The sequence below is a fragment of the Pteropus vampyrus genome, unplaced genomic scaffold, assembly GCF_000151845.1.
Source record: "Pteropus vampyrus isolate Shadow unplaced genomic scaffold, Pvam_2.0 Scaffold657, whole genome shotgun sequence".
Lineage (NCBI taxonomy): Eukaryota > Metazoa > Chordata > Mammalia > Chiroptera > Pteropodidae > Pteropus > Pteropus vampyrus.
The window spans coordinates 98,234-114,434 of NW_011889438.1; the positions used below are offsets into that span (position 1 = coordinate 98,234).

Genomic DNA, 16,201 nt, shown 5'->3' on the forward strand with positions numbered 1-16,201 from the left:
TCTCAATCAACACACAAGCAGGCTTTTTACAGTAACCAACAAGCTGATTCTAAAATCCATATGGAAATTCAAAAGACCTAGAATATCCAAAACAACTGTGGAAAAATGAGTAAAGTTGGAGAACTTATACTACCTGACTTCAAGACTAATTAAGCTGCAGTAATCAGTAACACTACAATAATACAGAAGCTATAGCAATGCCAATAGTGGTACTGGCATTTAGACAGGCAAACAGAAAAACAGAAAAACAGAACTGAAGTACTTCCAGAAATAACCCAACCGATTTTTTTACAGAGATGACAAAGCAACTCAATGAAGAAAGGATGATCTTTTTCAACAAATGGTTCTGGAACAACTGGACAGCCATATGCAAAACAAAATGAACCTAAACCCTTTCCTAAGACCATATACAAAATTAAATCAAAATGGTGCTCGCTTCAGCAGCACATATACTAAAATTGGAACAATACAGGGAAGATTAGCATGGCCCCTGTACAAGGATGACACACAAAATTAAATCGAAATGGACCACAGAACTAAATGTAAGAGCCAACATTATAAAACATCTAGAAGAATGCATAGGATAAAATTTTAGTGACTTTGAGTTTTGCAAAAATTTCTTAACCATGACTCAAAAAGTATGAACTATAAGAGAAAGTATAAATGAATTGGACTTATTAAAATTAAAAACTTGTGCTCTTCTCTTATTCAAATGAAAAGGCAAACCTGGGAGAAAATGTTTGCAAAATATATAACCAACAAAGGACTTATATCTAGAATATATAAGAACTCATATAACTCAAATATAAAATAAACAGGCCAGTTTAAAAATGGTCAAAATATTTTAAAAGCTACATCAACCAAGCTAATAATATAGATGAAAAATAAGCACAAGATGGTCAACAGCATTAGTTATTAGGAAAATGTAAATTAAAACCACAGTGGGATAACTCTTCACTTCCACTAAAATGGCTAAAATGAAAAGGGCAAAGATATGAAGCAAATGGAACACGTATATACTGCTGGTGGTAATGTAAAATGATATAACACTTTGGAAAACTGTTTGGCAGTTTCTTAAATTGTTAACCATACACTCACCATATGACCAAACCATTCATTCCTAGGTATTTACACAAGAGAAATGAAAACTATGTCCACACAAAGACTTGTATACAAATGTTCTTATCAATTTTATTTTCAACAGCCAAAAATTAGAAGCCATACAGATTTTTATCAACACATGAATGGATAAACAAATTTGGTATATCTATACAATGAAATGCCGCCTAGCAATAAAAATATAGATACATGTAACAACACAAATAAATCACAAAATAATTATGCTGAATAAAAAAAAGCCAAACAAAACAAGAATACCTATGGTATAATTCCATTTATATAAAATTGTAGAAAATGCAGACTATAATGACATCAAACAGATCGGTGGTTGCCAAAGATTGGGGGGAAGAGTATGGGAAGGGACAGCTGGATGACAAAGGATAATAAATGTTCATTATTTTTATTGTAGTGATGGTCTTAAAGGTGTACACATATGTCAAAACTCTTCAAATTGTACATGTTAAACAAGTTCCATTTACTGTGTGCTAATTATATCTAAATAAAGATGTAAACTTTATTTTGGCGATGATGGGAGAAATTTAAAAATGGACTGGAAGAGGTAGGAGATGGGTGAAAAAGGTGAAGGGAGATATAATCAATAAAAAAAGAAATAAAATGGAGTAGATATATCATAGAATTAGTCTGATAATGATAATCCAGTTATGTGGGAGAATGTCCTTACTTTTAGGAGATGAATACTCAAGTAGTTATGAGCATAATGTTATAGTATCTATAACTTATCATGAATTTTTCAGGAAAAAATTTACATTGTTGAATCTAGATGAAAGTTATATGTGTCCATTGTGCTATTCTTTCAATATTTCTACATGATTAAAAATTTACATAATTAAAATGTGGGGAAAATGCAATATTATTATATTGTTTTATTGCCCATCCTCTTCTTCAGAGAAAGAGACATTATATTTATTGTTCTAGAATGAAAACATAACTGAGATGAAGAATGGCTTCAATGGGTTCACCAGCAGACCTGACAGAGCCAGGGTAAGGGTTAAAACCAGTGAACCTGAAGATAGGTTAATAGAAATTATCCCAACTAAAACACAAAGAGAAATAAAGGTTGAAAAGGGGCATACATATAGGAATGGAAGACATTTATAGCATTTTTCTATCTAACACAGTCTACCTTCTGGTCATATATTATTTACATTACCATACCATGCAAAAAAAAGTTCACCCCCATTCCAAGACCTCCAAATGTCTCATCCCAAATTGTGGCACCAGGTTGAAATCCAGGACCTCAAGTCTTCTGTATCGGGTTCAGATGCAGCTGAGACTCCCTGGGTGCAGTTTCTCAGTTTCTTCATTCAGAGACCTGCGTGAGCTAAATGACATGTTATATGATTCCGAACCCACACAACCAAACACAACACACACACACACACACACACACACACACACACGTGACATAGGAACAGGATAACTGCAATAGATACTCTACTTCAAAAGGGGGAGGAAGAAGGGGCACATCTCAGTCACTGTTCCATAACAATTCTGAAATCCCACAAAACAAATGTCAGGTCTCTCTGTACCAGAGGCAGATAACGTTTCTTGATTAGGTCACAGTTCTACCTGGGAATGGCTCCCCAGTCCATTTTAATATATTGTTCTTGGGTCTTCTTTCTGAGACGTTCTTCTTTTCCCATAAGAAATGGCCCATGTTTGCAGCTGAGTAACTTTCTCAGTTTGTTTCCTGTTCATAGAAGTTAGAGAGGGGAGTCCAGAGGCCACTTTTCATTCCAGACCATTTCAGTCCCATTAAGTCCAACCTGGAGGTAGTTCCGTTAGTAAAACTCTATTTAAAACTTTATAGGTTTTCTATGAATCTAGTTTAAATTTACTCCATACCTTAAATGCCACATTGACAATTCTTTTTAAGACAGGCCTCTCTCTACTTTGAGCAGTGTGTCAGGCTACTGGGGACAATATCATGAAGTTTTTAGAAGCCATTTAGCTTAGTTGAGAGGATCTCCCAAACACCACTTAAATATTTCACATTTTAACAAAGGGTCCTACAGCCACACTCATGACTTGATCTTTACCCTGAGGACATTTTTTTCACCTTGAGAATATTTTAATGGCTGGAGAGACTGGAGATGTGCAACAGTTATTTTCCAACCCAGCATGTCCTGGCTTTTTGTATTTCTTCTGAATTCTGCTAGCAAATGCAACAGTTATTCTCTTGGGTCATATCTCTCTGTATCTTATCATATGCAGCTAATAGAAGCAAACTGATATTTCTAATATTCTGCTGGAAATTTCCTTAGCCAGATCCACAAGTTCACTTAATACATTTTCTATCTTCCCACAGAGCATGGCGATTGTTTTGCTATTTTTTTCCTTACTAAATAATATGGGATGCCATCTTTTCCAGCATTTCTTAATGGTTTTCCTCATTGTTTTTTCCAGTCTCCACCTGCTGCTCTGGCCCAATGCTAATGCCACATATCTTATGTTTTGTTACGATACCCATCCCCATGCATATACCTTTAGGTATTATTAGCATTGCTGTATAACAAAGTATCCCAAAACTTAGCAGTTGAAAACAACAATTATTTATCTCACAATTCTTCAAGTTGGCTGAGATAACTGGTATGGCTCTTCTGGTATAGGGTGGCTTGGCTGGGGCTGGAGGTCTAGGAAGGCCTCACTCCCATGTTTGGCAGTTGGCCTAAGGGGCCTCAAGTGGGCTGGCTCACCACTGCTCCATCTAGCTTTTCATCTCCTGTGTAGAGTAATATGAGTTTCTTCACATAAAGGTCTCAGAATTCCAAAGAGCAGCAAGAGAGGGCAGGCCTTAAGGCAGGCTTTTCACATTTCTCCAACCTCTTCTTGAATCTCCTTGATAATGTACAATGGCCAAAGCAAGTCACATGGCCAAGCTCAAAGTCAAGGAGTAGAGAGAAGGCTCTACCTTGTAATAAGAGAAACAACAGAGTAACATTGCAAAGGGGCAAGCATAAAAGAAGAGAACTCTGGCTGTTTTGCACTGTAACACAATGAAAGAAGATAAAAATATGTCATGAAAATCAATATGAATGACAGGATTATATTTATGTGTTCATGTAAAATTACATCTGCAGATGTATGCATATATAAAACCAAAATGACTTTAAAACTGTGGATTCATGTGCAAGAAATATTCAATAGGAAACATATTTGATAGAAACAATTATATTAAATTAAAAAAAATAAACTTCAATTATTCTTCCTGTTGTGTAATGTATTCTGCCACAAAAACCCTACAGAACTGACGGTAGGTCTATGTATCAAATATATTTTGTTGTACTACCTTTCATTTTCATAGCGACATTTTCATTGTCACTTTAAATGCTTAATATAACACAGTAAACATGACTGTCATTTACAAAAGTTTGTACACTCCATCTATAAAGAATTTATTAACAATTTGCTTTATAATACTTTATAATGGGGAGGCTTTTTTCCTAATGCATCAAACAGCATTTTTCCTAGTATGAATTATTATTATATTTTGTGAAGCCATGCAAATATGTAAATTTTCCTTCATTCAATGCATTCTTAAAGGATCTCTTCTAAATAATTTTTCTCATTTCAGGTGAGAGACCCTGACAAATATTTTTTATTATGCAATGTATTCATATAGGATCTAGCTTGGATGAATTTTATGATACACACTTAGACCTGACTTCTGTTATAAGGCTTTCTCATTTTCAAGAAACAGAGTTATTTTCATGTATGAATATTGCGATGCATACTCAGAACTGATTTCTGAGTAAAGCCCTTTCCACAGTCACTGCATTTATAGGGTTTATCTCCGGTATGAATTGTCTGGTGTTTATTGAAATTTGACCTGTCGGTAAAGGCCTTTCCACATTCTGCACATATATACGGTTTCTCTCCTGTGTGAATTCGTTGATGTACTTTGAGATGTGGTTTCTTAGAAAAGGATTTCTCACAGTCAGGACATTTATAAGGCTTCTCTGTAGTATGAATTCTCTGATGTGTAATTAACTCTGACTTCTGGATAAAGGCCCTCCCACAATCAGCACAAACATAGGGTTTCTCTCCGGTATGAATTGTCTGGTGCTTATTGAAATTAGACCTGTCAGTAAAGGCTTTTCCACATTCAGCACATATATAAGACTTCTCTCCAGTATGAGATTTCTGGTGAGTATTAAGATTTGACCTGTTGGTGAAGGCCTTCCCACATTCAGTGCATATATAGGGTTTCTCTCCTGTGTGAATTCGCTTATGCATCTGGAGTTGTGACTTAGAAGGGAATGATTTCCCACATTCGTTGCATTCATAAGGCTTCTCTCCAGTATGAATTCTTTGATGTGCAATTAAGTGAGCCTTCTGGATGAAGGCCTGCCCACATTCAGTACATATATAGGATCTCTCTCCTGTATGAATTCTCTGATGCATCCTGAGTGTTGATTTTTGAGTAAAGGCTTTCCCACACTCATTGCATTTGTGGTGTCTCTCTCCAGTATGAATTTTCTGATGTACATTGAGGGCTGAGTTCAGGGAAAAACCTTTCCCACATTCGCTGCATTCATAGAGTTTTTCTCCAGTATGAGTTGTCTGATGCCTCAGTAGAGATGACACCTGGAAAAATGATTTTCCACATTCACTGCATTTATAGGGTTTTTCTCTAGTATGAGTTTTCTCATGCGTGATTAATTCTGAATTCTGGATGAATGCTTTCCCACATTCAGTACATATATATAGTTTTTCATTTCTATGAACTCTCAAATATATACTGAGTAGTGGCTTCTGTGTAAAAACATTTACACATCTGCTAAGTTGAGTTTTTTCCACAGTATGAATTCTCTGAGATGTAAAGAGGTGTGACTTCTGGGTGAAGATCTTCCCAAATTCAGTACATGTGTTTGCTTTCTCCCCAGCAGGAAATTTCATATTGTGACTAAGTGTTTGTTTGAGGCTGAGGACTTTCCCACACTGATTACTTTCACAGAATTTCATTCTCCTATGTGTATTTTCAAGGTTAGTATAAAAACTCTGGGCAAAAACTTGTCCATGTCTAGTAATTTTATCAAAGTTCTTTGTTGCATTGTTTTTACTATGAATATGTGAGTCTACATTATGCTTAAAACTCTTTCCAAATGAATCACATTTACCAGGTCTTTTCTGTGAAGGAATAATATAATTTTGGCTTGGCTGAACAAATTTTCCACTGTCTTTATATTCATAATCCCACTCTGCATTCAATATTTTCTTATTGACAAATGAAGCATGACTCAGAGATTTGTTCTGTTTTTCCTGATATCTTTTTATCTGTTCAGTATCCTGCCACAGTTCTTCTAAAATAGAATACAAGGGACCATCTCTTGTATCTTCACCCTCCATTTCACTATAAAATGAAGCTTTCCTAGAACTTCTTTTTTGTGAGATCTTAATCCCAAACTTCCCATCTAAAAAGAGAAAGAAAAAGTAAAATTGACACAAAGGATAACAAAAGGTTAAAAGGTACACATAAGCTAATCCAAATCAAACACAGGGAAACCAGCAAATCTGATGATGATGATGATTATGACAATGACGACAAGAAATACATACATAATATTTATTATGTGCCAAGCTTGTACATGACACTTATGATGTTCCAAGCATTGTTCTAAGAAATATATACATATGAACTCATTTAATCCTTTCCAAAAAAAAAAGAAAGAAAAAAAATCCTTTCCAAAGCCCTATGAGGTATTTTCTACTGTTATCCACCTATTGTAGATAAGGAAAGTAAAGCTCAGAATGATTACATATATAATTTGCCCTAAAACATGGTCATTAAGTGTTGGAGATTAGAGTTGAACATAAGCAATCTAGCCCAGTTTTGGTAGGAAGTTTAAATATCAAATAGGGTGGATTGAAGATTAAAAAGACAAGGGTTTTAGGGGGAAATATCCATGGAGAGCCTATACTTAAAACGGGGATGACTCAGAGTCTAAGTCCTCAGAGACTAAGCTAAGTCCTAGCTTTTGATTCTAAATCTTCACTAATCTCACTGCTTCTGGCTCATTTGTAACAATGCCAAATTCATATGATCAAAAACAAAACAAAACAATTTAGTTTGCTAAGAGAATAAATGCTAAAAGTTCTCATCGCAAGGAAAGTTTTTTCTTTTTTATATCTATATGAGATGGATGTTAATGAAATTTCCTGCAGTAATCATTTCACAACACATGTATGTCAAGTCATTATGTGGTACACCTTAAACTTATACAGTGCTGTATGACAATTATATCTCAAAAAAAACTGAAAAAAATTGATTCATGCCTATAGGATATATGCTGTGGTCATAGCCATCGTGACCTATACAAATAATAAGTGGATATCTACACTCCAACTTTGCATCAGGTGTAATTGTTTTCTTGGGTCTAACATTGTTTTTATATATTGTACATTTGTATAAGAAGAAGTATAAAATCAGAGAAAGAACAAGCCATCTATAGTAAATTAAAAGCTGCCCACTGGAATCTATTCCACCTTTCTTTTGTATTAAAAGAGTAGTAGCCAGGCATGTGGCTACCCAGCCATATAACACTTTTCAGCCTCCTTTGAAAATTGGTGTGGCCATTGACAATGTTCTCATCAAGAGAATGTGGGAGAAAATTAGAGCATTGAGACAGTAGGCATGTTTCCTCTACACCCTCTTCTACTTTCTTGCTTACTGAAACCTGGACTTGGCAATAATACATATCTAAACATGTGAATGCCACAAAAACCCCAAGAGATGGTGGAATTATGTATGGAAAGACCCTGGATTCTTGAATAAACATGAGTAATGATGTTTCCAATGGCCTGTGGTATTAGAAACTGTACATGAAAGAAACAAAATTCTTCAGCATTTAAGTCACTGTATCTTATAATCTCTTTATTACTGTGCATTAGCTTTAATGTAATTAATATAATATTCTTGCCTAGAGTGGGAATCCTTTACTAGTACAGTACATGAAACATATTAGATTCTTCATAATCATTTTAAAATAGAAAAAAATATACATTATTTCATCAGCAAGAGGTTTTATATACTGAAAATGCTGAGTCATCAAATCCAGTTTTCCCCTGTTATTCAGTTTGATACTATACTCCAGACACATGCGCCATCTAAAATCTCATCCTTTTATTCTTTTTGTTTTGCTTTCATTATTACCAAACTAGTAATTTGAAGGTTAGCTTCTTTGAATAGTATGATGCGCATTCACAGACTTTTCTCACGTGGGAAATATTACATTGTTTTAGTACTGATTTTTAACACTTTAAATTTGCCCAATATTTTTTCTGTTAAATTTTTTCTTGTCTCTTTACCATTTTTAAAAATTCCTATCCGCATTCCCTCCCATTTGGCAATTATCAGCTTTTCTCTATATCTATGTATCTGTTTCTGTTTTATTTATTCTTTTGTTTTTTTTTCTTAGACTCTACATATAAGTGAAATTATATGGTATTTGTTTTTTCATGTCTGACATTTCACTAAGCATGATATCCTCTAGGTCCACCCATGTTGTTGCAAATGACATGGTTTCAGTTTTTTATTACTGAATAATATTCCATCATATATATATCTTTATTCACATCTTTATCCATTCATCTGTTGATTGACATATTTATCCATTCATCTGTTGATTGACATATTAGGTTGCTTCCATATTTTGGCTATTACTAGTAATGCTGTAATCAACACAGGGGTGCATGTAGCTTTTTGAATTAGTGTTTTTGTTTTCTTTGGATAAATACCCAGCAGTAGAACTGCTGGATCATATGGAAATTCTATTTTTAATTTTCTGAGGAATTTCCATACTGTTTTCCATACTGGCTACACTAATTTACAATCTCACCAATAGTGTATGAAGGTTCCCTTTTCTCTACATCCTTGCCAACACTTGTTATTTGTTGATTCACTGATGATTTTAACAGGTGTAAGGTAATATCTCACGTGGTTTTAATTTGCATTTCCCTGATGATTAGTGATGTTGAGTATCTTTTCATATGTCTGTAGGCCATCTGTATGTCTTCTTTGGAGAAATGTCTATTCAGGTCCTCTGCCCATTTTAAAATTGGATTGTTTGTTTTATTTGGTGTTTGTCTTTTTTAAAATTCTTTTTAAACAATTTTTAAATTAAATTTATTGGGGTGACACTGGTTAATAAAATTATATAGGTTTCAAGTGTACATTTCAATAATACATCATTGTATGTATATTGCATTGTATGTTCACCACCCAAAGTCAAATCTCCTTCTGTCACCATATATTTGACCCCGTTTACCCAGATCTACATCCCCGCCTCCCCTCTTTCCTTCTGGTAACCACTAAACTGTTGTCAGTGTCTATGAGTTTTTGTCTTGTTCGTTTGTTGCTTTCGGTTTTATATTCCACATAAAAGTGAAATCATATGGTTCGCAACTTTTTCTGTCTGACTTATTTCATTTAGCATGATAATCTCAAGAACCCCATAATCTTCTTATTCTTAAATTGCGTTTTTATTCTCACACATTTGGCTTTAATTTATTCTGGCAATATTAAGCACTGGATTACTAGGCATGGTTTTAGAAGTGGTTCCACTTTACACTTTATTTAACACACACACACATAATGTATAAGATAAATAAAACTTAACTTCTATACTCCTGCTGTACTGGACAATATTTAGATCACTAGTTATCAATATTCATTCTAAGAAATCTGCTCTTGCAATAGAAAGCTCTATGCCCTTCCTGAGCCCACAGATTCAATGAACAGTACACAAATGAAGAGTCGTCTGTCCAGAAAAAAAAGCTACTAGGAATTCATATGAAAAAAATATCTAAATAGTATTATTTTAAAAAGCGGGGGTTGGGGGACAGGAATTGCAGAGTTATTAGTAAGAGAAGATAACTAAGAGGAAAGAGACAAGAAACACAGCAGAATCTGACAAACTTTGGAATGTGAGGATTCCTGATTTTGGCAATGATGATGCCAATTCCTCACATACTAAGTAAAGATGAATGAAGTAGAATATTCTATGGGAACTGTCTGGTATGCAGGTAAATGTATTACTAGAGCCCGTTATTATACAGCAACTAATGGCTTCAATATGGAAGTCATCAGGATACGAATAAAAAGCTTAAGTGTTCAGAATGTAAGACTCTTTTGAATTAATTACTATAGAAACAAATATATCCAGAAGACAGTAAACAACATCCATAGCCAGGGGCATCTCAGTGGGGGAAAAGCCTCCAAAGAAAAGGAAACGAACAAATTAAGTGTAAATCAAGACTAGGAAAAAAACTGTACGGTTAGAAAAGATAACATAATAGGAATGAGCAATTCACAGAAAGGAAAACCTAAATGGATAACACATATTAGAAAGGGAAAGAATAAAAACAACACAATACCATTTATATCCATTAGATTGGCCACAAAATAAGAAATCTGGATAATGTCAAGTGTTGGCATAGATGTGGTGAAATGGGCATACTTGTGTACTATATGTACATCCTAATTATCAAGCAATACCATTCCCCAAGGAATAATTTCACAGGCTCATAAGATGATGTGTATAAGAAATCCTTTGTTTTTTCATTGAAGTACAATTTCTATATAGTGAAGTGCAGATCTTAACTGTAGAGCTCAATGAATTTTTTTCATATGTATACACCCATATAACCACCACCTAGATGAAAATATAAAACACTATAATAATCCCAGAAAGTTCCCTTGTGGCCTTTCCCTGTCAATAACTGACTCCCAGAGATAACTACCATTCTGACCATAGAACATCAATCATTTATCACCATAGATCAGTTTTGTTTTCCCTTGAACTTTACATAATATGCCTGGCCTATTTGCTCAACAAATTATTTGAGATTTGTCCAAGTTCTTGTGTGTATGAGTAGCTCTTTTTCACTGCTGTGTAGTATCACATTGTAAGAATATAGCACAATATTCATCCATTTTCCTGTTGACGGACATTTGGGATAGTTCATGTTTTGGGCAATTATGCTAATAATGTTCATATGAATATTCCTACACATTTCCATTAGTGGGAATATATGCTCATTTCTCTTAAATGTCTGTGTGTAGTACTGCTGGGACACAGGATAGCTGTACATTTAGCATTAATAGGTACTGCTTGTTTCTCAAAGTGGTTGAAAGAATTTCTTTCCTACCATCAATATATGTGAATTCTAGTTGCTCCAAATACTCATCAACATGTGATATTATCAGTCTTTTTAATTTTAACCATTCTTCTTTGTGTAATGTATGTAGGGTAGTCTTATTGTGGCTTTAATCTACATTTCTCTGAAGAGTAATGATGTTCAGCACCTTTTCATATACATAATGGCCATTTGGATATTTCTTTTTTAAAAAAAATATTTGTTCATGTCTTTTACCCATTTATTTTTCTACTGGGTTGTCTACCTTTTTCTTTTTGATTTGTAAGTGTTCTTTATATATTCTAAATATAAGCCATTTGTCAAAACTATATATTACAAATATCTCCTCCTAGTCTGTAGCTTGCCTATCTACTTTTTTGATATCTTTTGAAGAAGAATAATTCTTCATTCTAATATAGTTCAATTTGCTATCAAATGAGAAGAGAAGTATTCTCTTTATGCTTCTCCAAAAGAAATTGAATAATATTGGTATTATTGCTTCTTTAAATGACATGAAGAAATCAGCAATGAAGCCATGTGGGCTGAGAGCTTTGTTTGCAAGTTTTAAATTTAAGATTAAATTTATTTAATAGATAAAAAAGACTAAGATTTTTCTCTTTTTGTGACATTTCTTATAATTTGTTTTTCTAGAACTGTGCCCATTTCACCTCAGTTATCAAATCTGTTGACATAAAGTTGGTCATAATATTTTCTTAATACTCTTTTAACCTCTGCAAGATTTGTAATGATGTTGCTTTTTTCATTCATGGCATTAAGAATTTGTGTTTTCTCATTTTTCTCGATCAGTCTTGTTAGAGATTTATCAATTGTATTAATCTTTTCAAAGAATCAACTTTTGGCTTTGTTAGTTTTCATTATTTTATGTCCAGAGTTGCAAGCTTAAATTATCAATTTTTAACTTTTCTAATTTTCTGATATATATTTATATCAATATAAATAAAGTAATAAATTTCCATCTGAATAGTTCTTTATCTTTGTCTTTTCTGATGTGTCTATATTTTCATTATCATTCTGTTCAAAATATTTACTAATCACACTGTGGTTTCTTCTTTGACTTATGGGCTATTTGGATGTGTGTTCCTTACTTTCCAAACATTTTCTAGTTATATTTCTGTTCAGAGTTTTAATTTATTTCAACAGTAGTTACAGAACTATAGTGTATGATGTAAATCCTTTGAAATTGGTTGCAATTATCTTTATGTCCCAAAATAGGATCTATTTTGGTTAGTGTGCCATATACACCTGAGAAGAATGTATATTCTATAGTTGCAAAATGTAATGACCTATGCATGTTAATTAGGTCATATTCGTTTATCATGTTCAAATCTTCTATATCATTACAGATTCTCCTGTTTGTAAACAGACAAAAATCAATTACATGGGTATGTTAAAGTATCCATCTATGCGCATTTTGACTATCTCTCCTTTCATTACTGTCAATACTTACTTTATATATTTTCAGGAAATGCTATTAGTGCATACAAATTTGTATTTTTATAGAATCCTGTTGAACTAAAATTTTATCAGTTTCAGAGAAAGAGGGAATGTTGCTCAAGAGACAACAGACTTTGAAACGATAATACAAGAATATTACAAAACGACTGTATGCCAACAAATTGACAACTTAGATAAAAAGGCAGAAAATCTTTGAAAGAACAAATTATCAAAGCAAGAAATAGAAAATTTGAATACCCCTATATCTATTAAAGAAACTGAATTTGAAATTAAAGCTAGTCCCACAAAGACAACTTCAGGCCCAGATGAGTTAACTGGTGAATTTTATCACATATTTAAGGAAAAAATTATAAAATTTAAAGCAATCTTACACAAAAATTACAAAACAGAGAAGTGAACATTGAAAAATCCTAGCAAATATACCAATTTTACACAAATTCTTTCAGGAGAGAGAACAGGCATGAAATTTCCCAACTCATTTTACAAGGCTAACATTAACATGGTACTAAAATCAAAGATGTTCTAAGCAAAAATATACCAAAAACTAAAGAATGATATCGCTCATAAACATAAAGACAAAAAAACTTGCCAAATATTAGCAAACCAAATCAAGAAATACTTAAAAAATAAAACATCATGATCATGTAAGGTTTATCCGAGGAATGCAAAGTCAACTTAACATTTGAAAATCAGTGAAATTCATCATATTAACAGAATAAAATGCTCATCTCAATAAATGTAGAAAAAGCATTTGGAAAATCCAACATCCATTCATGTTAAAGACTCTCACCAAACTAGGAATAGACAGAAATTGCCACAAATTAATAAAGGGCATCTAAGGAAAATCACAGCTAATATACACTTAATGCTGAAAGGTTGAAAACTTTTACCCTCAGAATGGGAACAAGATAAAATAAAAATAAAGGGCATTCAGTCTGAAAAAGAAATGATAAAAAGACATGACAGTGGATGTAGAGATTTTAAAAGAATTTAAAAAAGACTCACTAAAACTAATAAATGAATTTAGCAAGGTCTCAGAATACAGGGTCAATGTCAGAATTGATTGTAACAGTTCCACTTTTAATATGGAGAAGTAAGCTCTTGAAAACATCTTTCTACAGACAGTAACTATAATCTCTAGAAAAACAAAACAAAACGTGTACTGGTAGAGTGAATAAAAGCGGGCAAATTTTGGAGAAGAGTCAGAAGTTAGAGGAATTCCAGAGATCTGAGTTGCTATCTACTTTAGGTGAGACAGCATCTCTAGTTTCAGTCTAACCTAGTTAATTGCCTACTATGACAAAAACACATAACAATATAACAGAATACAGCGTTACTATAACATAACATTGATAATGTTTGGGATACAGTCCAAAATTACTCAACATATGATAATCCAGAAAAATGTTCTTTTGGTTACTCTCCAGTGTCCTCAACAGTTTTTAAAGTATATTTTTCAGAGTTAACAGCTTTTATCTGTTAGATGGGTTAGTATAACAGAAACAATTCGGTCATACTAGAACTGAAGTTAGTTTTTGTATATGATATGAAGTTAGTTTTTGTATGGGTCAAGGATTTTGTTTCCTCCAATACTGATATCTATTTGTTCCAGCACAATGTGTTCAAAAGACTTTCCTTTCCCACTGTAAATCGCATTTGCACCTTTAGAAAACTCATTTGTCCACATATGTGTGGGTCCATTTTTGGACTCTCCTGTTCCATTTATATATCTGTTTGTTCTTACATCAGTACCACACTGTCTGGATTAATATAGCTTTATAGTAAATATTAACATTACGTAGTGTAAATCTTTCACACTTTTCTTAAGACTGTTGGCTATTCTAGGTCCTTTGCATATCTATTAATTTTAAAATCTTCTTGTCAGCTTTTATCCTCCAAAATAACAAATATTGATTGAACAAGCAGAATACAATCCAGTAAAGCAATAGACAACATGCAAAAACTGCATTTATATATTAAATGACACAACATGCATCAAGAATAAAATATATGTTCCTTTCAGACACACATAGAACATTCCCCTAGACAGACAATTTGCTGAAATCATACAGAGTGTATTCTTAGACAACAAAAGAATTAGAGAACATAAAGGAAATGGACAAATTCTTTGAAAAATATAACTTATCATGTCTGACAAAAGATGAAACAGAAAATCTGAAGAGCCCTACATCAATTAAAGAAATGAGTTTGTTGTTAAAACTTTCCCATCCCAATAACAGGAGAAACTCTAGAAAAAAAAAAACTAAATTAAATAGAGGCAAGTAACCTACCAGAGACAAGATATAAAACAATGGTTATTAAAATGCTCAATAAACTTAGGGGGAGAAAGATGATCTAAGTGAGAACTTCAACAGAGAGATAATAATGTAAAAAAGGACACAGAAATCATAAAAAAACCAATCAGAAATGAAGAATATAATAACTGAAAGGAAGAATACACTAGAAGGAATCAACAGTAGATTAGGTGAAGCAGAAGATCAAATCAGTAAGTTGCAACATAAAGTAGCAGAAAGCACTCAATTGGATTAAACAAAAAAAAAGAATAAAAAAAGAGAAAAGAATAAGAGACCTCTGGCACAACATCAAGAGTACCAACATAAGCAGCACAGGGATTGAGCAAGAGATTGAGAAGTGATTTGAATAAATAATGACAGAAAACACCCCTAATTGGGCAAAGGAATTAGACATAAGTCTAAGAAGCACAAAGAGTCCCAAACAAGAGGAATCTAAAAGGACTCACATCAAGACATATTGTCATTAAAATGCCAAAAATTAAGGACAAAGAGACAATCTTAAAAGCAGCAAGAGAAAGGCAGCTAGTTACTTATAAGGGTACCCCATAAGAATGTCAGCTGATGTTTCAATAGAAAATTTGCAGACCTAAAGGGACTGGCAAGACGTATTCAAAGTGATGAAAAACAAGAACCTACAACCAAGACTACTCTACCCAGCAAAGCTATCAATTAAAATGGAAGGTGAGATAAACAGTTTCTCAGAAAAAAAAAAAAAGCTAAAAGAATTCATCACCAAGAAGCCAGTATTACAAGAAATGTTAAGGGGACTTCTGTAAAAAGAAGTAGGGAAAACCCATAAATATGAATACTAAAATGGTAATAACTATGTACTTAGCAATAATTACTTCAACTGCAAATGGATTAAATCCTCCAATCAAAAGACATTGTGTAGCTGAACGGATAAGAAAACAAGATCCACACATATGCTGTCTACAAGAGACCCTCATCAGATCAAATGACACACACACAGACTAAAAGGGATGGAAAAAGACATTTCATGCAAATGGAAATGAAAAAAAGCTTGGGTAGCAATACTTACATCAGATAAAATAGACTTTAAAATAAAGACTATAATAAGAGACAAAGAAGGGCATTACATAATGATAAAGGGATCAATACAACAAGAGGACATA

The 16,201-nt window shown here is 33.2% G+C and overlaps 1 protein-coding gene and 1 non-coding gene across 5 annotated transcripts in view; one reads left to right on the forward strand and one right to left on the reverse strand.

Annotated features, from left to right (window-relative positions):
• Positions 1–428: 428 nt before the first annotated feature.
• Positions 429–538, forward strand: LOC111733841. Its single transcript, XR_002778199.1, has one exon. It is a non-coding gene; the product is annotated as a U6 spliceosomal RNA (small nuclear RNA).
• A 628-nt stretch (positions 539–1,166) lies between these two features.
• The window catches only part of ZNF81 (zinc finger protein 81), a 90,230-nt gene continuing 75,195 nt past the window's right edge, over positions 1,167–16,201 (reverse strand). For all 4 annotated transcript variants that reach the window (XM_011385097.2, XM_023525957.1, XM_023525958.1 and 1 more), the window contains one exon: positions 1,167–6,554. In XM_011385097.2, the coding sequence (XP_011383399.1) occupies positions 4,849–6,554 (1,706 nt within the window). In that variant the 3' untranslated portion in view covers positions 1,167–4,848. The remainder of the gene's footprint in view (positions 6,555–16,201) is intronic.